The sequence below is a fragment of the Dermochelys coriacea genome, chromosome 5 (assembly GCF_009764565.3).
Source record: "Dermochelys coriacea isolate rDerCor1 chromosome 5, rDerCor1.pri.v4, whole genome shotgun sequence".
NCBI lineage: Eukaryota > Metazoa > Chordata > Testudines > Dermochelyidae > Dermochelys > Dermochelys coriacea.
The window spans coordinates 85,081,176-85,104,682 of NC_050072.1; the positions used below are offsets into that span (position 1 = coordinate 85,081,176).

The 23,507-nt window shown below is 38.6% G+C and overlaps 1 protein-coding gene and 1 long non-coding RNA gene across 4 annotated transcripts in view; both read left to right on the forward strand.

Annotated features, from left to right (window-relative positions):
* Positions 1-23,507, forward strand: part of AUH (AU RNA binding methylglutaconyl-CoA hydratase) — a 189,506-nt gene that overhangs the window by 49,597 nt on the left and 116,402 nt on the right. For all 3 annotated transcript variants that reach the window (XM_038402146.2, XM_043515246.1, XM_043515247.1), the window contains one exon: positions 5,582-5,668. In XM_038402146.2, the coding sequence (XP_038258074.1) occupies positions 5,582-5,668 (87 nt within the window). The remainder of the gene's footprint in view (positions 1-5,581; positions 5,669-23,507) is intronic.
* Positions 7,992-22,799, forward strand: LOC122460425. Its single transcript, XR_006281718.1, has 3 exons — positions 7,992-8,002; positions 9,078-9,084; positions 20,945-22,799. It is a non-coding gene; the product is annotated as an uncharacterized LOC122460425 (long non-coding RNA).

Here is a 23,507-nt window from a genome sequence, read left to right on the forward strand (position 1 = left end):
TGATGTTGTTTCCTAATATTAAAAAGCATGAAAATTGACCTTCAATTTAACACACAGGATTTAACAACTACGATTTTCTGTACTAGAAACATTTTTTGTGCGACAGAAGTTGGAGATGAAATGGTTACACATTACTGAAATGTTAAGAAGGGGTGAATATTTACCTGTGTACTTCTAAACATTACAACAAAACATACACAGAATATTAAAAACAAAATGTGTTACTAATCCTGAAATACTATAGAAAATTCTGTTGGTAAATATTAAACTACAACTACTGTCATTATTCATTTTATCTTATTGGTGACTTCCATTTTCTGACTGGAAAAAAATACATTTTATATATGAAAGGTTTATTCAACTACTGTTTTGATAGCCATGGAGTTAAATGGTAATAGTTTTTAGAAATTACTTCAGTCTGTCCCTTTATTTAATATTTCTTGTATATATGCTTTTTAACAGGTATAAAAGTAACCTTTATTTTTACTTTACCTGCAACTGGTCACTTTTCTTTAAATGGAATTTTGTGCAGTGTATATAAGTGACAACCAGTGAAGTCCTCTTTACATTTTTTTTTCCACTTTGAATTCAACATAAAACTAGGTTATTTTGATTTTACTTTAATTTACTTGATACATTTCTTTTGGTAAGTATATTCTGTACCTTACTGATTTATTGTCCTTTTAAGGTTTATTCTGAATGTATAAATTAGCTATTTCTGTAAAGCGAGTGGGATGTTCTGTATGGTATCTGAAAATTTAGAGTCACATTTTAATTATGCAAACACGTATATTTGGTCTGCAAAGCATAAAAGTTTTTCCTTTCATTCTTGCAAGTGGTTTTAGACACAACGGTAAAGATTTCAATGGCTTTGATTTTTTACGGTGGGTTGTCAAACAAATGGCTGTCCGTGTAGAAGACTGCTTGATGAAATAACTAAAAATCATTTATCTACGTTATGGCACTGCCAGCAGCAGCTTTAAATGAGAATTTTTTTACTGGGGGAAACTTTTATGGGCTTTAAATCGAAGCACAATCTGTTTACTTTGTAAAATTTCATAACTTTTATTTTTGTGACTTGTATAATTAACAAACATGCTACTTCTGTTTAAACAAGGCTTTATTCCTCTCCAGTCTATCTATTTTTTCTTCATCTTTCAGTAAAATGTGTATGTTACATTACAATAGTGTAGTTTCTGTGCAAGGTTCTGAATTCATTGCAGGATGAAGCAGAAGAAGCTTGGTTTTGACTGAACTTGAATAAGACCTAGATATTAGAAAATACAAAAAATTAGTCAAAGTGGGGAAAAAGTTATTACTAAATGTTTGTTTCCTAAGTTTGATTGTATGAAGGCTATACATTTTTCCCTTAAATATGTATGGATAACTCCAATTGGGTGAAATCCTGACCCTGTTGAAATCAATGGGAGTTTTGCCATTGACTTCAGCAGAGCCAAGATTTCACCCATTGACTTTAGTGGGAGTTGTACGTGTATCTGAGGGCAAAGATATTTACAGGGAAACTGCGAGGTGTGTTTAACACAGTTATAGCTCTATCCTAAACATTAAAGTTGGTCTTGTGCTTCTCTGCTGTAGTTTGGTATCATAAATAAGAGAAGGAAAAGGCCTATTCAGAGTATGATGTATGACCTCTAGCATGGGCAGCTGGTGAACATACCCTGGTCCCTGGCCCCTCCAACTCTGCCTGAGGCCCTGCCACTTTTGCCCTCCCTACACTGCTGGAGCCCAGAGCACCCTCTGCTTGCGGCCGTCGGCCCCTTCCCCGCATGCTTCCAGCGCTGGATGGGCAGACAGGAGACATGGCCAGAGCGCCCCCAGCCCCAGCGCAGTACGGATGGGCAGATGGCACGGTCAAAGTGCTCCCAGTACTGGGCGGGCAGATGGCATGTCCGGCGTGCCCACAACCCTGGAACGCTGGGCAGGTGAGTGGCGTGTCCAGGGCACTGGGTGGGCAGCGCAGTCCCAGTGCTCGGAGGATGGGCAGCGCAGCACAGCCTGGCCCTAGCCCAGGGGTCTTGTACACACCGTGGCCCCGCAGCCTCTGGACCACAGAAGAGAACAGCAGGCAGGAGGGAGTCTGGGGGTGGAGCGTGGGTGGGGCCACACCAGGCTGTTTGAGGAGGCACAGCCTTCCCCTGCCTATGATACCCACTGCCCATGACCTCTAGTCTAGCTCACAATCTGCAACCTCTGGAGGTATGTTGAGAGTGGGTGTTGGGAAGGATTAGGCTAAACAGAACCTGGGGCTTCAGCTGCAGACCACTGAGGAAACTTATGAAGGCTTGTTCTGCAAGGCTGTCTGTCTGAAAATCTGAAGCTACTTCTTGATTCTGAGCAGTTGACAAAGTATTATTTTCAGATGCTTTAAAATATTAATCTTTTAAGGGAATGGAGGCCTTTGCTTGTAGCTGCAATCTTTTTCATGACTGCCTTTGATAACATAGCCTTTGCCACTTTCTGGCTTGTGAACAAATTGCTGAGAAATATCTGAGTAGTTCCTTTGCAAAATGGATCAAGATACTTTAATAATTGTTTGATCAATGGCTGATTCTTTTAAAGAGGACAAAAATATTAAATGGTTGGCAGTCCAACTCTCTCCTGAACTAAAAGATGCTGAAGCTGAAGTTAAAAGAACACTGTCTACTTAAAACTTGCACTTCTCTCTGGAAAATTTATAGTTACTATTGTTACAACATCTAAGATTACTAAAAAAGGAAGAGAATAGAAAAAAACACACTATTTTTTCAGTTTGTTTGCTGTGGGAATTTGACACCATTTTGTGTGACTAGGGCAGAGACATTTTTTAAAATAGGAAAATGTAATTGTAAAACCACGGAAATTGGCCAGGGTACTCGAGCACATATAGTACCTGAAACGGACTTTGAACTATTTTTTTTAACAATTACATTTCAGGTTGACAGTGGCCCTTTTAATACACTTACAATCCTTTTATCTGCTCTTATCCAAGTTTTGCGAAGAAAATTGATTGAATTTCTATGAATGTCTCCCAAAGGACCTGGAGAAGAGCTATGTGCAAGCTCGAAACCTTGTCTCTTTCACCGACAGAAGTTGGTCCAATAAAAGAGATTACCTCATCCTCCTTGTCTGTCCCAAAAGACAAATGTTCTGTGTGAAGTAAGAAGCCTGCAATTCATGCAGGTCTCTTTGAAAGTACTTATATTTATGCTGGAAACCATTTCTGCTATAAATCTTAACAGCAACAACAACAACAAAACCCTACAATTGTCTCTGACTCATAATGACACTATATTCTATAATGTCTGATGCATTCATAGGGTCACTGGTTGTGCTCATTTTAAAGTTGGCTCTATGCATTTTTCAAGTGTGTGTGTGAAGTAAATAGTATATTTCAGTTTGTATGGTAGATGAAAGTTTAAAATCAGATTTTTAACTAAGTAATCGTACGCTTTTTTCAGTTTGTAAAGTATAGGATTGTTTTTCTTTAGTGACGATTGTAATTTGGTTTTAGATACAGTTATAGAATTAAAGCCAAACATTAATAAGTTGGTGTCAAAGCAACAGTGCTACTGTTTTTATTCACACCGTTTCCTCTTCAGTTTTTTTGCCTTTTGGTGTCTTATAAAGCGCTCTCTTCAGTTAGAGCTTTATAAATAAAAAGAATAGTTGGATGCATTTGTCTATGATTTAAATCATATCCAAATTTATGCACATTCACATGCAAATTTTGTTTGACTCTCAGGTTCCTGGTAAGTTTTTGGTATGAAAAGTTTTTGTATTACTGGGGGTAGATGATTGCAGTTCCTCTCCAGTACAGATTTGACCACAGTAATCCCCACTTTTCGTGATTACCCAATTAGTTTATTTCACTGTTGTCAATATGGGGCTATCCTTAAACTTGGAAACTTGGCCTATATCTAATAGCGCTACTTAAACTTAACAGTGCTAGCTGTAGACAATATTATATTATTTATTTGTATCATTTAGAGGCAGTAGTCAGGATTGATGCCCCACTGCGTTTGGCACTGAACATGCAGATAATGAAAAGACAGTTCCTGCCCCAAAAGTTTACAGCACAAGTCTGAGTAGACACAACAAATAAATAGAGTGAACAGATGGAGGTCAAAGGAACAGTGAGACAATTATGATTAGTATTATAAGCAGTAGTTGCATTACTACAGCTGTTGAGTGTTGTATGCCTCATGGCATAGGTGGACTTTAAGAATAGGTTTAGAAGAGAGTAATGTAGTGGCTTTTTTTTGTTTTTTTTACAGAGAGACACCCGCACTCTCTCCCCAGTGCATAACAAGCAGCATGGGAGAAAACGTGAGTTCCCTTGAGGGGAACTTTGATTGTTGGGTGGCAAAAGCTGGCATCTTTGGTACAGTGGAAGTGGGAGATGAAGATTAAGAACTAATTTTTGGCCACGTTGAATCTGATGATGGCTGCATATCCACAAGGATACATCAGATAGGTTGAGATTTTAATTTGCATTGAAAGAGACACGGTCAGAGAGGGAAGAGGTAAACCTGTGATTTGTTAGTATAAAAATGATAGCTAAAGCCGTGCTCTTGTATGAAAGAGCCCAGAGAGAGGGGAGGAGGAGGAAGAGAGAAGGAAGCCAAGAATAGAGCCCAGTAAGAACATCTGTTCAATCTTGTTCTGATCCAGTAAAGTATTCAAGCATGTGTTTTAAGAGCTTTGCTGGATCAGAGTCTGAAGCTTTTTCCTGAATGAGCAAGGTGCTGATTGTGGGGAATAGTTTTATTTTTGGGATGCAAATCTGTTCAGTTTGTATCATTGGTTGTATATCTTGTTTTTAACCTTTTTGTACATGTGCCAAAATACTAATTTGATAGTAGAGTTTTTACAAATCAGAGAAAAATATTCCATTCATCCTAGTGGGAATGACATGCATGTTGTCTGGAGAATACATGCACATATGTTGACTGCTTGTGTCTGTTCCATTTATATGATATTCTACTGTTGCAGGGGGATGGACTCTAGTTGATAGGTTCTTCCATATCTAGATACTGTGCTTTTGTCTATATCTTTCTTTTTCATAAGGAAAAAAAAGGCATTTTTCATGGAGCAAGCTTCAAAGAACATTTAAATTTTATAACACACATTGTAATGATCACAATATTGTACAAGTAAGCTGCTAGAAGTGGTTTAGTATATACTTGAAGAAAGAAACAAAATTTCTATTCATATGTTTAGTAACATGAAAAAATAGAGTCCTGGCTTTGGGACACAGTTGAGAAAAGTGTACATAAGCATGACAGTTGAATTAATGTATTAAGGCTGTGTTGTCTATCAAGATTTGTCATTAAGCCCTTAAGTTGCAGGAGAAGTCTCAATTGGAGCAAAATTGATCAAAGTGGATAGTCTGTATTTCACTTTTTCACTGTAAACATTCAGTTCTATATTTTCCTTGAATTATGAGAAGACTGAGAATAACCGATTAATTTGAACTAGCAGTATTTCGAAGTCCACTTGAATCTTATTGGCACAGCTTTGAATGCTATTTACCGTATATTGCAGTTAGTTTACTCATGTGTGTATAAAATGTCACTTACAGGTGCTGACCTTCAGGAAAGAGCCAAAATGCACTCCAGTGAAGTTAGTTCATTTGTTTCAAAAGCAAGAGCAACTATTAATGAAATGGGTAAGTAAAATAAACTCACTGTTGAACAGTTGCACAGCTCAGATTTCTTTAATCTCTAAAGGTCAGATCAAAGAAGTGACATAAACATGTATGATTAATTCTTGCTACGCGATGGGATGTCCAAACTACTTATGTCAATAAGATAATTATGAGTCACTGGCACATTGTGTTTTAAAATGTGCACAATAGTGTTTGACTTCTTATAGAATAAATTAAGGTGCTGTTTCACGGACTGACAATATAGCCAAGTGGTTTGGAATCATATTTTTGTGGAGGAAGAATTGTAGTTCTGTGCCCCCTCAGTGGCGTGGGGTTTATTTATATTATCCCCTTCTTCTATTGGATGTAGCAAATGCTGTTTTAAATTTATATCGTATAAATGTTTTAAATATGTGCTGTTGATGGAAAATGTGGTTTTATGGCACTGCAAAATAGTGTTAAATCTGTATTTACTTTGTTATAATGGTGCCTTTTGGTAATGGTGGTTTTGGTTTTAAATTCCATTTTGTGGTAAGTACTCCTTTTAGGGCTTAATAATTTGCCTGTGCATTTTGGAATACAAAATCTCCATCCAAAAGTGACATTTCTGTAGATTTTAATCTGATTGGCTTTGACAGGATATTGTTAATGTATTTTTATTAAAAGGAAGGTCAATCTAACATAGCATCTCTGGAGCAATCCCCTTTATAAATTTAAGATACAAAAATTACTATTATGGGGTTAAAGAATTCAATCATATGCAATTTTGACAGTGCCTGATGACCCAAGCAACATTTTTTAAAGTATTACTCTTTTAAAAACTAAATGTGTAATCCTCCAGGGTTGCTGTGTGGGATTTATATTCCTTTTAAAGAAAATAAATGTTGGAGCATAAACATCTTAAATTATAGGACTGTGTGTGTTGTTTTAAATATTAAGAAGTTTGGGAAGGTGTTATCTAGCCCAAAAGTCAGAGAGCCTTTGAAGACAATGGAGTTATTCCCAATTTACACGGGTAAGAATGAGAGCAAAATGTAGACCCTGTGAGCCAAAGTATGTAACACTCTGCATAACCTGGTTGAAATCAATGGGCTCCCATGAAGTGTAAACCAGACCAAAGGTTGATCTGTAAGATTTTAGGTTTTATCATGGGGAGCTAGGGATAGATCTTCATTTCACCTTTAAAAAGATGAATTATTAATACTTCAAAATTGCTCTAGAGGAGCCAATTGCTTTTTAAAGACTAATTTTATGTACCTGAAAGGTAATGGGAATAGATTGTTCCAGGGTTATACCAGGAAACTATCCACACATAATGCTATTCACTTATTTTTATGTTCTGTGTTTTTGACAAATTTTTTCTTGTTTAATTATTTCAAGTAATATATTCATTACATATTATGGGCGTTATTGTTTTGAATGTTCAATGTCAAGAGTACATGCCATGACAGTATAAATATAACTCTTATTCTGAAACATTTCTGCAAAATAGTTTGCAACTTGTCTTCTCCATCACGAAGCTGATGGAAAAAAAATTATTATATATATATAATATATATATATATATATATATATAGTATACCTCAGAAATTGGAGATCAGTGTGGTGTGAGGTGTATGATGCCTTTACAAATGGAAGTGAGCATTAATCTTTTAACAAGTCAGGTTTTCAGTTCTTCTTTTTTTTCTTCTGAAGGAGTAGTCTAGCATTACAAAAACTAATTTTAGTAGAGCAAGTGGGACAGTGTATTTGCATTGGATTCCTGGCAATGAATCAGTATACTGAAAACAAGCAGATGAAGATTTTTTTTTTTTTTCCAGCACAGAAGCAACCCTAATGTCAAGAGACACTTCACGAAGGGGAAAATATCTTCCAACAATTATTTATTTGTCATTGTACAAATGCTGTAGTAACATATTTTCAATTTCCTGGTTTTGTCCCTTTACTATACAACGTTAATAATGAAAACCAGTTTCAAATATGCACTACTTTCTGCTCTTCAGAAATAGAACGCATTATGAAAACAGTGTTTATATTCAGATGTTTGACCTAGTAAGGAGATACTTTTAAAGCAAAGTGTGTCTTCAGAGCCCTTAAGAAAAATAACTTATTTAACTGTGTAGCCAAAATAGATGGAAGATAAATATTGCTTAAGACTTTAATAACTATTAAAAATCAGCCTTTTGAATTGGTATGTCTTAGCTTTTTGTAGTTATTGACAATTCGATTATATTTTTGTTCTTTTTATTTTTTTTTTTTTTTAAAGATGCAGCATCATTAATTAGGAGTGTAACAGAAAAGATTTTTCTATAAATTAAAATCCTACTGCACTTGTTTGCTACAGTTTTTAGATATGTGGGATTAATTTATGTGGGATTAATTTATGACTTCATGCTAAATTTGGGGGAAGTATTAAGCTTACATTAAATATCACTTGGTATAAAAATAAGCATTTGAAAAAAGAGCAGAAGAAATTGTACTGAGCTCTTAATTGTAGCTCTGAATGCGTAAAGTTGGGGAGGGGGAGAATCAAAGCATGCTGCTATTTTTAGCACTAGTTGCTTTTGCTAAAATTATATCAGAGTTGTGTGGGTTGTTTTTATAGAGCAGGAACGAAAGACTACTTGTCCATTACTATATTCTACCTTGAGACTCTGCATTACTGACATAAGGCTGCTTTTACCCTGAAAGTTCTCAGAGGGGAAAACATTAGTAGATCTGCCTAGTTGTATACAGTTTCAAAGGGTTTCTGGCTAAACTAAAGCAAAGTGTCATTGGCACACACACATGCATCACTTTTTTGATGCTTTGGAAATAAATAATACCTTGTGCCAGATCCTCAGCTGGTGTAAACTGAAATAGTTACAATGAAGTCAATGGTGCTATGTCTGTGTATGCCAACTGTGGATCTGTATATCTACACAGTGCAGTTCATCCAGTGAGATTCTAACTATAAAATAACATGTAACTCCTTGTGGGGTGTAACATGGTAGCCATTCTGTGCCAGCAAAACACTTTGCTTAGAAGGGAGAATGAAAAATTGAAATAACAAGAATTCATTTTTGGCAGCATTATATGTAATTACTCCAGTTGGAATTTGGCCACAACTTTTATAAATGTGCAAAAAATCCCTAAGGATTGGGAGTCAAATCCCATTGAATTTCAGTGGTATTTGGATGTCTAACTCTCTTTTATATCTTTGAAAATCCCAGCCCAAGAGTTGTCAGCCTTGATTTTATATTCTGTCTGAAAGCAGTGCAACACCAACAGATCCCAGTCGTCGTCAAACCTGGGACCTCTGGAGCTAAATACATGAGCCTCTATTGCATGAGCTAAAAGCCGTATGGCTCTTGGCTAAGGTTGTAGGCAGACTCATTAATCTCTAAGTCAGAGGTAGGCAAACTACAGCGCACAGGACTGTCCTGTCCAGCCCTTGAGTTCCCGGCCGAGGAGGCTAGCCCCCGGCCCCTCCCCCACAGCATCACCTAGCTGTGCTGCTAGCACTCTGGGCGGTGTAGCTAGCTCTGGCCGGGCCATGCTGCTGCGAGCTCCTACTGCTCTGAGCAGCATGGTAAGGGGGTGGGGGGCGGGTGTTTGATAAGGGGCAGGGGGTTTCAGGAGGCAGTCAGGACAGGGAGCAGGGGGCGGTTGGATGGGGTAGAGGTTCTGGGGCGGGGCGGTCAGGGACGGGAAGCAGGGAGTGGTTGGATAGGTGTGGGAGTCCCAGGGGGCCTGTCAGGGGATGGGGGTGTGGATAGGGGCTGGGGCAGTCGGGACAGGGAGCAGGTGGGGTTCCAGGGGGGCAGTTAGGGCTGTGGGGATCCCGAGAGGGGGCTGTAAGGGCACAAGGAGCAGGGGGGGTGGATGAGTTGGGGGTTCTGGGGGGGTGGTTGGGGATGGAATCGGGGGGGGTTGGATAGGTGTGGGAGTTTCAGGGCGTCTGTCAGGGGGTGGGAGTGTGGATGGGGTCGGAGCAGTCAGGGGACAGAAAGCAAGGGGGGTTGGATAGGGGGTGGGGTCCCAGGAGGGGGTGGTTAGGGGCAGGGGTCCCAGGAGGGGGCAGTCGGGACAAAGAGCAGAGGGGGTTGGATGGGTCAGGAATTCTGAGGGGGGCAGTCAGGGGGCGGGAAGTGGGAGGGGGCAGGGGCCAGGCTGTTTGGGGAGGCACAGCCTTCTCTACCCGGCCCCCTATACAGTTTCGCAACCTCGATGTGGCCCTTGGGCCACAAAGTTTTCCCACCCCTGCTCTAAGTAGTCTCAGTGCTACTACATGGGACAGAGCATCACACCCAGGAGGTGTTTGGGTTACAGCAGCAGATTGTTTCCTGGCACCGTGCTGGATCAGTGATTCAGTACCAACTCAACAAAGAGAGCTACCAAATTTTCGTATTACTGCAAGTAACTGGTGGTTTTTTGTTTTTGTTTTACATCTTCCAACTAAATACCAAATAGGCCTTACTCTGTTTGGCTTATAAGCGCTAATTAATTTTTACCCTGAGGTGGTTGTTATGGCTGTAGGCAGTGGGTTATATGCAGTTATTTTGTTTGGAGATAGCTTTCACATTCCTCAATTATTTTTTAATTTATTCTTTGACTATTACCTTCCCAGATCGAAAGGCCATACATTTTAGTTATTTTCATTTGCTTTTCCTGAACAACAGCACTGGTTATTGGGATATCAATATTCAAAGCCTAAGCAAATAGTTGCTTCTAGAGAACTTCCTGAAAGGCACATTTTTATTCTTCCTTAATTTCCATCTATCGTCCCTGTTTCTTTAAGGATTTCCCAAGTGTCCAAACTTAAGTCCTTGCTCAGACTTTGAAAAGAATCACTCATCCTCTGAAATCTTCTTTTCCTAATCTTCTATGTCCTTCATGCATAGAAAGAGGTACTATGCCAAATTAATGCCATAAATTTTTATTTGCACTGGCCAGCAGAACTTGGTTCCTTAGCCCCCAAGAATGCACAGCCACATAAATTGCCCTGACCCCTGCTTTACCAGCCATCGATCACCACTTCTCAATTTATAAAACTGGCTGGCGCAGCCTCAAAAGTAGGCAGAGCCAACCTGGATAGGGTCAGGTTCAGCCTGGCCAAGTGATGCCCTAATTTAGTGATTCAACCAGTGAAGTTCTTTTGGGGCCCTGATTTGAAGGTTAAAAGACCAGCTTCTGTGGTGATGGAACCTTCAGGAGAGGATAGTGGCAGTACTGCTGGTGTTTTGTGGATTATTGTTTGTAAATATCATTGACCATGTCTTTAAGTGCCTATAGTATGTTTGATACTAAGGAAACAAAAATAAATGGTCTCTGTTTCAAGGAACGTACTGTCTTAACTTAGATGGTACAGTAGTTTGACACATAAAATAATGTGAATAACATTCAGTCTTGAAATAATGAAGATAATCCTTGTGAGATTATTGCTGAAAGACTCTGTAAAAGTGGGCTTTTTTCTTTCCTTTCTGAAAGGAGTGATTTGAATGAAGAGAACATCACCTGCTGCAGCATGGAGAGGAAGAGAGTTCCAAACATAAGAAACCACAAAAACAGGAATGGGAGAAGAAGGCAGTAAAGGGTTATGCAAAATGGGTTTGATAGTGTAGGCAGTAGAAGAAGTAAGACGTAATACACACAGAGATTGGGTGTTGGTGAAATTCCTTGAAGGAGGAGGCAAGAGGAAGCTGGTTAAAGAATGTGAAGAAGGGAGTTACATGGTCAGAGCAGTACTAGAATAGACAAAAACCAATTAAATTATGCTTTTTGAGACTGTTTAACTACAGTCATTCTGCCTGAAACGTAACCATTGTACTCTACATCCTTCATCTTGGCTGTAATACATCTACTGATGCTACTTTTATAATACATAGTGTAACTGTGGAGGCGGTGACCCAGACCTGAGGGCTCACTTTCCTTTGCCTAGCAATGATCTATCTGGATGATTAAAAGCTGTTAATATATTCAGAGATCTGTTCCAATCAGCTGGAAGGTTGTAGGTTTTTGTGTGGAAAGTGGGTGAGGTATGAGAAATGATCCATAGGTTTTAATCAAGGACATAGAATATCTCTCAAAGAGGGATGTAAAATTGGTTCCCCGTAAAGACCTTGAAGTGAATTTTAATGTAGAATTAAACCTAGCAAAGTGAATTCTATAATAGTCATGCTATAAATCTGTTGTGTCCCGTCCCCCCCGCCTCCTCCCTCCCACCCTCCAGTCTCGCGGAGAAATAACACAATTTTGATATGACCAATGCTAAGAAAATAAATAAAATATTAAACACTATAATACATTATCCTATCAGAATGTTGTTTATCTAGTTTGTGGCTCTGTGAAGAACATGGGAATAAACTGCATTAATTTCTATGAATGTTAAATATGTATCTGTGGGCTTGGTGCTTATATTGTGCTGGCTAAAAACATGATTAATGGCTAAACACTGCAGGGGGCCATTGCTTTTATCAGCTGATCATAGTTCCAAAGAGGTGAAACGTGGTTGGTAAACACTGGGTGCTGTAGCCTGGTGATCCAGTCTAAAGTGGAGTGAATTGCAGGGTTCCACTCTTTCTAGTGCAGGTTTAGGCCTATTACTTAGAGTACCCACAGAAAGACTGAAGAAGATCATAGGTACGCTCACCCCTGAACCATAACAGGCTCATATCTGACCCTACCCTGGCTCACCATCCCTCTCATTTCTGCTCAGTGTTAAGGGGGGAGGATTTTGCCCAGTGTGTTTCCAGCTGTAGATAGTTCAGTGCCTGTTCAGCAGAAGTATAGAGCAAGGCTAATGTAGTCAGAATTGCTAGTAGGCTGAAACACATTTCTGAGTTCTTGGTTGTTTTCCAACAGTAGCTTTGATTTACTGCTTCTTTTAATGTTGAATTAATTTAAATTACTCTTTATATAAGAAATAACTAAGTATTGTCAGTTAAATAAGTAGGCAGTGCTGTCCCTGCAGAGCTGAAATTATGTGCTTTGTCAAATTTCATTGGATTGTTTTTAATTAAAAAACACAGTTATAAAGTTTGATCATGCCAATGAATGCATCGTTAAACTTCTCCATCCAAGATGTTTGTTATCCATTTACATAACAATATTGCTTACAGGATTTTTGTAATACTTTTTTTCCCTTTCCTAATAAGACTCTAAAATTTGTTGTAAGGATGGGTAAGGAAATGTTTGTGGATACTAATGTCCCAAATCTTCCAGAACCAGGTAGGATCTAATGCCTGGTCTACATTACAAATTTAGGTTGACCTAATATGATTCTATATAACTTTGCATGGGTCCACATCTTAATTTGCCTCTCACTGACATATGTTCCCTGTCTTTGTTGTAATAACACGACCTCCTCAGATGACACATAGCTAAAGGTGACCTACTTCTGCTGACGTAGTCCAAGTGTAGACATGGCATTACCTGTATCGACCCTAACTGTTCTCCAGGAGCTGTCCTACAATGCCCCTGTCTCTGCAAAAATGGTCACTCAGGTCACAATTTTGAAGGCCACTGCCCAGGGGTCACTGATACCTTAAGTCTTCCTACACCTTAAATTCTCCAGCTTGTTTTTGAAATGCCTTTTCCTGATTGTCCATCATTGCGAGCATCCAACCATGCCAGATCCACGCAGACAGAAAGCTAGTACATGTGCTCTTGCCTGGAGCAGGAAAGAAGTCACTGATCTCCTTTGCCCTAACCCTAACCCTAAGGTGCACCCAAAGAAATATAGCCAGCTACTTCCAGATTGTGCAGGGGTTGCTAAATCTGAGGCTCAACAGGGATGAGCAGCAATTCTTGGTGAAAGCCAAGAAACTTTAGCAGGGCCATCAGAAAGCAAGGGAGAGCAGCAACAAATCTGGAGCTGTCCCCTGCAGATCGGCTGCTTCTGCTGCCTTACTTGGTGGGGACCACACCAGCACCATGGCTGTGGACACTTGGTGAGAACTGGATGTTGAAACCGCTGCAGTGCATTGGACAGGCGATGGGTGGAGACAGGGGGCATGCAAACCATAGTGAACTAGGAGGTATTCAAAACTCAGTTGGAGTCAAGCCAGTCCTGCCAGGCAATTATAGATGGGGAGGGGAAGGGAAGCTCAGGTAAGTGTGTGGATACATAATTCCTTATAAGTATTTTCCCCTCTTTTTGTTGTCTGATACCTCCCGTCTCTCCCTCCCTCCCTTCTTCCCTATTTAAAAATGGCGACCATCCCATCCATGTGTTTAGAGAGCAAAGGTGTCAACTTTTGAATCCTCATTTTACTTGTAAAACCATCCCGGGAATATAATTAAAGTTAATGCTTCGGAGTGCTTATGCAGTTGCCACTTCAATCAACTAATATATGTTAGAAAATAAATTTAAAAAAATTAGTATGGCCAGCCAAATTACACAGTCCTCATCAGATCATTGCCCTGTGATCTGGTAGAGGTTAGAAGAAAAAAGTAAAAGTGGAGTTTGCTTTTCCTTTCTTTGGCTTGTTGGACTGGGTGGGGCGGAGGGGAAGGAGTCCACAGTTCTACCACAAACAGAGTACTTTTTTATCAGAACAGGGACATCCCTTTTATCCTCTTGAACAATCTCAGCAAAATTTTCATGGAGGTACTCTACAGTTGTTTCCTGAACATTTCTAGGGATGGCTGCTTTATGTCTTCCCCCATAATAGGAGACATTCCAATACCCCTGCTATGATTTCCACAGGCACCACTGCAGTAAATCAACAGCAGCATATAGACCCGGGTAGCATCAGGATGCGAGTAACAGCTGTGTTCTGTGGGCCTCCATCACCCTCATTAGTGAGAGATCAGCCAAAATCACACTGTCTGTGAAAATATTGGCAATATTCACTGCACTTTCCCTATACTCGTATTCAGAGGCACCCAGCTTCTAAACTTCTCATGCAACAATCCCCATCCCGTCCCGGCTAGTCCATGCTCACCATGACTTGAGTTGCAAAGCAGTTGTGTAATGAGGTGCTTCAAAACTAAAGTTACAATTAGTATTTCTTACATTATTCCCATAAGACCTTTAATAAGGGAGTTTTGGGACTTATCTTTCCATTGTGATTGTAAATCTAATGATGTTTTGGAGGGGTGGGGGGAGCAGTTGCTGGAGGAAAGGGAAAAGGACAGAGAGGTGCATGGGAAGTGCATCAGGATGATATGGCTCAGGACACAAACAGATGTTGGAGAATATGTTTGAGCTGAATGCCCAAAGGCCTCATGCACAGCAGACTTTCCAGCCCATGGAAAACTCATGGTTGCTGCCTCTTATTAACCCCATCCCAACATAAGAGGTGACAGCATGGCATGAACTCTTAACCCTTCTGTCACTCCATGTCAAGGGAAAACTAGGAGAACCTTGACTATAGCCACACTCAGTGACCTGCAATAACTGCAGGATGAGCCTGCAAGTAAAGTGCACTAGTTTTTATTATGAATAAAACTTTGTTATATGTTTTAATATGTAAGCATGTATGTTTATTGTTTGTGTTTTGTATAAGTTTGGGTTACCTCTTACAGCATTATTAAAATATTTTAAAATATTTATTTTCACTTTGTTTCCTGTTCACTTTGTATTGTTTGTACACAATAAAGTTGTATTTTGTGAAACTCGGAGTATATTTATAGATTTGCAGCAAGCATGTATGCCACATTATAAAATCCATAATGGGAGTCAGTAACCCACCCATATTAAAAGTCTATGCACATGGAGGCACACAAGTTCAAAAGCATAACACAATAATCTGATGTCTAACTGCTTAAAATATTCTTTTAAAGCCTCCCTCTGCTGTATGTACTTCCACAGTTCTCTCTTTTAATAGCCCTTGTGTGTGGCTGTTCAAATTCAGCAGATAGCCAGTCCACCTCACCCTTCGATCTTACAGTGGTCTTTCCCCCTTCACCTCACAATTATATAATACACAACATGTAACAAAACCGATAGGAATGTTGCCTTGCTGAGATCCAACCTAATCTCTAAAAATCACGAATGAGATTTTAATCTACCAAAAGCATATTCAACAGTCATTTTGCACCTGCTCAGCTGTTAGTTGAACCTTTCCTTCGTTTTGTTGAGGTAGCAAGTGTACAGTTTCATGAGCAGGGGAGCAAGGCATAAATTGGGTCACTCAGAATCAGTTGACATTTCAACATCATCAATGAGAGTGTGCTAGTCAGGGAAGAATGTTCCTGCTTGCATTTTTTGGAAAAAGTCCCATGTTCTTAAAGATGCAAGCAGCATGCACCTTTCCTCATATGGGATGCTGGAACAATTTGTATAATGGGGGTGCTGAGAATCATAGAACCAAACTCTCAACCTTCCATATCATGGAAACCAATTCAAGCCAAGGGATGCTGCTGCACACCCATCACCTATAGTTCCAGAACCTATGTCCCTGACCAGCCTACATTGATGTCAGGGAAGCATGTCTGGGGATCCACTAGCACTTGCATAACCATGGAAAAAAGTACCTCTTTTGTTTTATGTATTCACTGGCAAGACTGGATGGTGCCGGAATAGGGATAAGTGTTCCTTCTGTTGCCCTACCACGGTTCAGGAACCCCACTATCATGTGACCCAGATGTGGGCTATCATGCAAGGTAGGCTGATCAGGAGTTAGAACAAAAATCGATAGCTAGGAATCGGAGCCCCAGGTTAGAAAATATGGATGCACATTGGGTTCTTGTATAAAGAGACTGCAACGTCAGCCAGGTTAAATGAAAAGTAAACATTTATACCTAGTACAAAAAGATGTAAGGAAATCAGGGAATATATGTTCAATATTTGTAGTTAGAGGGTCTTCTTTAAACATCCATGTTAATTCCATCAATTCCTTGATTTTCTATTTTGATTAATTCATTCTCATACTTGGTCTATATGAACGTTTCTACATTGGTATAGAAAACACTGATTTGTAACGTTAAAAAGCTGCTTATAGAATAATCTGTATTCATTCCATCGATTATGGAAATTTGTAGAAGAGAAGGAAAAACACTGTATCTTGAGGACATCCTCTTTCACTAGTAGCTTCTGATGCATAGAGGAGAAACCTAACTGGGTAATAGTTTGTCTGATATTCTCTCAGCGAGAAACAATCTACAGTATCTACTTGCTTCATCAAACAGCAAGGCTTCTCTCTCTACCATTTACAGAGAAAATAAAAACTGCATGTGCATACTCTTACTCATTGCAGGTTATTTTACTGGGCATGCCTTTGGATGCACAGAGTTCTCTTTGTGTATTTGGCAAGAACTTAGTTTTTAATTTAAGATATTAACATCTTGCATCAATGGCCTTTCTTTTCCTTTTTTAAATAGTGAGACTTCTGACAGAGCCCTCTTTGAAAAGGTTATTTTGGTATTTGAGGGAGCTTTTTGATTCTGAGCGAGAACATACACTGAACTAGATTAGATTATAAGGCCAAGGTGTGTTAGCCCAAGATATGCATATTATAGAGTTAAGAGGAAGAGCCCTCAAATTATCACAGTAAATATCTGCTTTTTGAGATATATTTGAATTATCTTTTCTTCTGTCATCTAGTGAATCAAGAAGTTGAAACAGCCATCTTTGTTAGCACGTGGCAAGTAGTGAGAGCAAAAGGAAGTGCAGATTTTTGCCTACTGTACAGCATCCAGATAATTTGATTAACTTAGATTCTATTTTGGTATAAACAAGGAGGAGTACTTGTGACACCTTAGAGACTAATACATTTATTTGTGCATAAGCTTTCATGGGCTAAAACCCACTTCATCAGATCCATGGAGTGGAAAATACAGTAGGAAGATGTATATAGTACATGGGGAAAAAAATGGAAGTTGCCTTAGTTACCAGTAACTGAAGTTTCTTCAGTCATCCATGGAGACTCATCCTTTGAGTTGTGTACCATCTTGTTCTGGCTTGATGCTGCATATCTTGATCCTCTTGCCCTGCTGCATCTTTTGTAATCTGAGTTGCTCAACAATAGGAATGTATACTGCTCTTGACTCTTGATGTATCTGTATCAAAGTCTATCTGAATGCTAGTCCATGGACATAATTTTCGTAGATATTAATACAGAAAAATGAAGATTGACAAGATTCTAGTGATTCCAAGTAGAATAATGGGTCGTAAAAAGGACTTATATGAGCATATATATATATATATATATATATATATATATATATATATATATATAATCTTCTGCCTATATTTTAAAAAATAAGTGGGATCTCTGTGTTGTTAGGCTTATTTATTGACTAAGGATATGTCTACGTTGCAACTAAAGACCCATTGCTGGCCCATGTCATCTCACAGGGTCCTAGCACCTGAGCTCCAGCCTGAGCCTGGAAGCGTACACTGCAATGAAACAGCCCCGCCAGCCTGAGTCAATTGGCATGGTCCAGCTGCGTTTTTTAATTGCAATGTAGATGTATCCAAAGGATGCTTACTGTTTCTAAAAGTGTCAAGTCCAAGTAGAATGATGTTAAAACTCTCAAGATATGTATCTCTTTTTAATGGAGAAGATATGAAGATTTGTGCTGTTTTTAATAGGGGGAGTAATTCTGCTCTCGCATTGTATGTGAGTAATGGATAATCTCAAATCTGTTGGATGACAAATGAGATCCACTTCAATTCAGGCTTAAACATTTTTTTTAGCCTTTATTTTTGTTCATTTTAAGACAGTACTGTTAACACCTATGAAATACAAAAACAGATAATGCAAGAAAGATAAATGAGCAAGTTACCTCTCCTGGGGACACGGTGATTCTTTTCAAATCTCTGGTCTCTATGTTCTTCCTTCTCTTTTCCACTCTCCTACTGTCAATCACCTATCTTTTATCCCCTGTTCTGTAACTTTGCACAGGCTGTTTACTCAGTTATTTCTTCTAACCCCCTAACTAAAACACTCATGCATAAATCCCAGTAACCGAAATTAATACATTTTTGCTTATCCTGCTTAAAGTTACTTTTATCTGTCTACTTATACCATCTATTCTTTGTTGTTAACCTCACTGGCTTCATCCAGGTCTTATCTTATTGGTCTGGTTTTGTGGCCTTGGTTTTTTGCTGGTTAGCTTGTCTTGGGGGAAACCTGAAGTTAACAATTGCTTTTTCACTCTGCTGTTTACACAGGACAAGGTTTTACAGCTAAGACACACAAACCAGCTTTCATGGTTTACACAATCCTGAAGCAATTTCAGCTAAATTCTGAAATGCTACATCAGCAGAGACACATACAAAAGCAAAACTTTCTTTATATTTTCTTATATTACTATATATATATTTCTGTAACATTATTTAGTATGTTTATTTGACTAACATAATTTTTACACCATTTTCTAACAAGTCTTTCTGACCTGGTAGCAGTGCAGTGACAATTAGCAATTATGAAAGGACTTCCAAACACCACCTTGTAGTGACCATGGATATAACCAACCTAGGATGGGAAGCCCATGCTGAAAGTCTTCACTTCTGGGGAAATGGTCTCTCTGGGAAGAGTAGTTGCTTATAAATGTTCTGCTTGCACTGATGACCTTCAGATACCTGGTGGTCCGGAGTCAGACAGAGGTGGGCCACAGTATAGTACAGAAACAAGCAGAAAGTTGCATCTCCTGTATTAGGCTATGCCTAATTACCACACATTTAACAGGGAAGAAAAACACAATCGCAGGCAAACTAACTTGATCTAACACATGGTCTGTGGATTGGAGATTAGGAGACCAGATCTTCCAGTTGGGGAGACACCAGAGGTGGCTCTCTTCTTAACTCACCTGAGCAAGATATTGGCAATAATCTGCTCCTAGTAATAAGAAAAGTCTGCATCAGCAAATGACATTTTCTCTATTCACTGAAAAAGGTGACTCCTGTATATCTTTCTAATAGCAAAGGTTCTGGCAAAGCTCAGTACAGATGAGGGCTCATTATCTTCTAACAATCCCATGCTCAGATGGGTGAGGTTATCAACTCTGTTGCATGTGGTCAAATTAGATCCTATCAGGCTGAGAGCCTGGTCTCAGATCATCATTAAAAACCAAGGCACCTTTGTCCTTCCCAAGCTGAGAGCTCTTTTCCTGACAACTTGGTTCCTGACAGCGTAGAGAGCCACTGGCAAAGTGTCTCTGACATCTTTGAAGCCACCTACCAAAAAGATTCTCAACACCAACAGGAAAAGGTTTGTGGGATGAAGTTAGGCATAAATGATCTCCTTCACTTGCCCTGCACAAAAATGGTTTGACCAACTTTCATCTGTCTTGTTTTAACTTAAAAACTAAGTCCATATAGATAAACTTGACGGCTATTTCACCTTATCATAAACTAAACGTTGAACTAGCATCTCTTTAGCCTATGTAGTCAGGTTCTTGCGTGGCTTGACACTTTTGAAATTTTGGGAGCAGGGAGCCCATTGTCCTGTAGGTCTTGATAAAAAAAACAGGTGAAAGCACCTTTTTTAAGCACTCAGTTCCTATGAGCTTAAGTTTCTTATGCAGAAAGTCCTTTTCCTGGTGGCTGCAGCTCAGAATCTGAATAAGCTTCACTCTTTAGTGACTGACTGAGCTTTATACCAGGTTTTACAAAGTGAAGGTGGTGCTGCAAACTCAGGTGACATTCTTCTCTAAGTTGGGGTTGGTGTGCTGCCTTAAATTGGCTTGCCGATATTCTTCCCATCCCTGCAATACCCATACTAAGCTCCTTTCCAGTCTCAGTGGAGACCCATACTAAGTCTCGGTGTCAAATATTATGAGAGTTCTATTTGGAATGGACTAAGCCCTTAATATAAAGTTTTTTTCCCCTTCTTTTCAAGTTTTTGTTTCTTTTAGCATCAGTTTGCTGAGCAATGCGGACTGTGTTAAATGGATATCTGGTTGCACTTTGCATTGTTATAGCCTGGCTAACCTGAGAATAGGTTTGCTGGATTTGTGGCAAGATTGCTACGATGGGTCCACTTCCCAGATGTTTGCATCACAGACTTCTGCAAAGTAGCTATATTGTGTTCTCTCTCTTGCATTTTAAGAGCATTCTTACTTGGATTGGACCTCCAGGAGTGAATCTTTTTCAGACTTTCATTACAGAACTTGTTTTCAAGTTAAGGGAAGAAGAAACTAACTTTCCCATTCTGAAAAGAAGTTCTTGTTTATATCAGGATGTCCTTTATTTTTAATTGGCCAGTGAGTGAATTCTCCGTAGACTTGGATGTCGTGTTTGCTTTTGGACTGGTAAAAGGTAGATTTCTCCTATTTATGTTTATGCTATTTATGACAACAGGAAAATCACAAACTCATTCCCAGTTTACGCTATTGGCATTAGCCTTGTTATTGTACTATTTGCAGCGCTATTCTTTCTTTCCAGGAATGAGAATCCAGCATATCCTTTTTGTGAAGTTATATGCATTTTAGTGTTGTTAAGCCCTTATTAGATTTGTAAATTTACCTTTCATTTTTTGATAACCATAGTGTACACAGCATCTAATTCTTCATTTCAGACAAAAGCTGAATATATGTGGGGTTTTAATCTGAAAAAGCAGTGCATTGGCATTTGATATAGTCATTTTTGAGAATAAAGAAAATGAATTAATGGCTGAAATTCTGTCTCTTGTGATATTTTAATTTTTCTGATTTCCTGTAAAAAGATTTAAAATTATTTTTTTTAATCTTTTTTACAGGAAATCAGAAAAATGTTCCTAATATAAGGACCGTTTAAGTTGTTTTAACCGTCTGTGCTTGCCACTCACTAAAGTAGATTATATTTTGTGAGATTAAAATCTCAGTTTAAGGTAACCTCTTATTGAGCTATTGCTCCTGAGTGCATAGACTTGTTTAATGAACATATTTAAGAGAAGCCTCTTCATGCAAATAACCTTGAATGGTGGAATATGAATATTTAGACACAAACTAAATTATCTTAAAGCCAAAACCCTAGTGGTTATAGCAATTTTATATTAATTTAATATTTGGTTTTAAATCATCACCAGTCTAGAGTCAAAACTCTTATGTAAATCTATGGTCTATTGAAAATATTTTGCTAATTGCATCCAGATGATTTGCAGAGGTTGAAGTAGTAAATCAGCACTAAAGAAGCGGCCTCTTCTCCCTATCTTTCTTCACTGCAACTATTGTAGGAATGAACCTGTAGGGTAGAAGTTGCAGTTTTAAGCTATATTTAAATGTTAAGTGGTTACAAGAAATCTTCAGCATGAAATAAATTGTATTGATAAACATGCCTTTTAATGTATTAATAAATAAAATAACATTTGAAGAGAGTCATAATTTGACATTTTTACTGGAAATTGTAATTTTTATCTCTTCCTTCTCATTCTCCCAGTGATAAGACCATCACTTTGTATAATTTACTGTGACACAATGACTAGCTCTATTTAATCATCTTTTGGGCAATCACTTAGTTATCTAGAAAGCACCACTGTTCCTTAGGCCTTCTTGCTAAATATACTAGGAAAGATATTAGAGAAGGAGATGTCTTTTGAGTATGTTAATATTAGAAGGCTCTCCCTCTTCACTAGTGCCTCAGGCATACGTATGTAGTACATCTGTCACTGTTTCCGTATGTCTTTAAACTCATAATGAATTGCAGAACTTTCTATATGTCTGTCAGTCTACAGTGCATGACTCTCCAGTACTGCATAGATCATTGACAGATGCAACCCATTTTCAATCAGACGACCCTGGTGTCTTTACATAGTTCAAAATCCATTATTCGAGATAGGAAACAAGCTGCAAATGCATTCCAGTTGCAACATTCCTTCCTCTCTTTTCACTGTGTACAATATATAAAAGATGATTCACATGATCAGAAGAGTAGGTATGGAATTAGTAGGATTATATCCTAGTTCTTCTGGGACTAGTGTTCAGCTAAGCAGTACACTAGAAAAGTATTTTGTCCCTATTCTGATCCACACTCCATTCTTCAGATTAGTACCCCGTTATAGTGTCACCAATACTGAAGTCAGTTGCCCCTAGCATCTCAGTCGGAAACTACGCCAGCCACCCGTTTTTCAGAAATGGAGTCAGAACATTTGCAATTTTAGAGCCAGGACAATGTTGTATTGTGAGATTTGTTTTCTTCTTCTTCTTCTGCCCATCTCTCTGAACTAGATGCTATCATGATGACCTTAGATTTGTACCTTCTGTGTCAGTCTGGTTAACTTAAGTGTAGCCATTGATCCAGACAACAGATAACACCATTTTTTTGTTTTGTTTTAAAGAAAAACTCATTGCACATTGTTTTGAAATGTTTTCTTTCAACTGTTGACGATTGCTGTTCAATATAGTCTCAAAACTATTTAAAATGCAGTGTTATTAGTAGCTGTAGAAACAGCGAGGCTTTAAGAGTGCTATATTATTTGTCATACTTACTTTAATTGCCACTATAAAGTCAGAAATACCGTCTGATATTGTTAGTTGCTCAACAGACTGTGTAAGGAAATTGTTGTGCACTGCCATGTCATGTATATCCATTCAGTGATTTTTCACCATTGTTATTCCAGTCTATTTGAATAACTAAAATCCTTGGGAATCCATATTCAAAATATTTTACAGTTCTTCCTGATCTGCATATGCATTTAACATGTTTTATTGACTTTATAATTTTTCCTTTGCAAGGCTATTAGCAATATAAACTCTATCAAGTAGCAATGATTACTGCAGCATGTATTTGTCACTCCTCAGCAAACTCATCCAGCAAAACAAAGATTAGAGCAATGTCTGACTACAGTCCTCAGAAACATATGCCATATCTCTGTGAGAATTTAGTTTTTGTTTTAAGAATGTCTCCACAAAGAGGTTGCACCAATTTAACTAAATTGGTTTCTCAGTTGACTTAGGGACTTGTCTACACACAATATTTTTACACTTCCGTAATTTTACAGAAATAAACCAT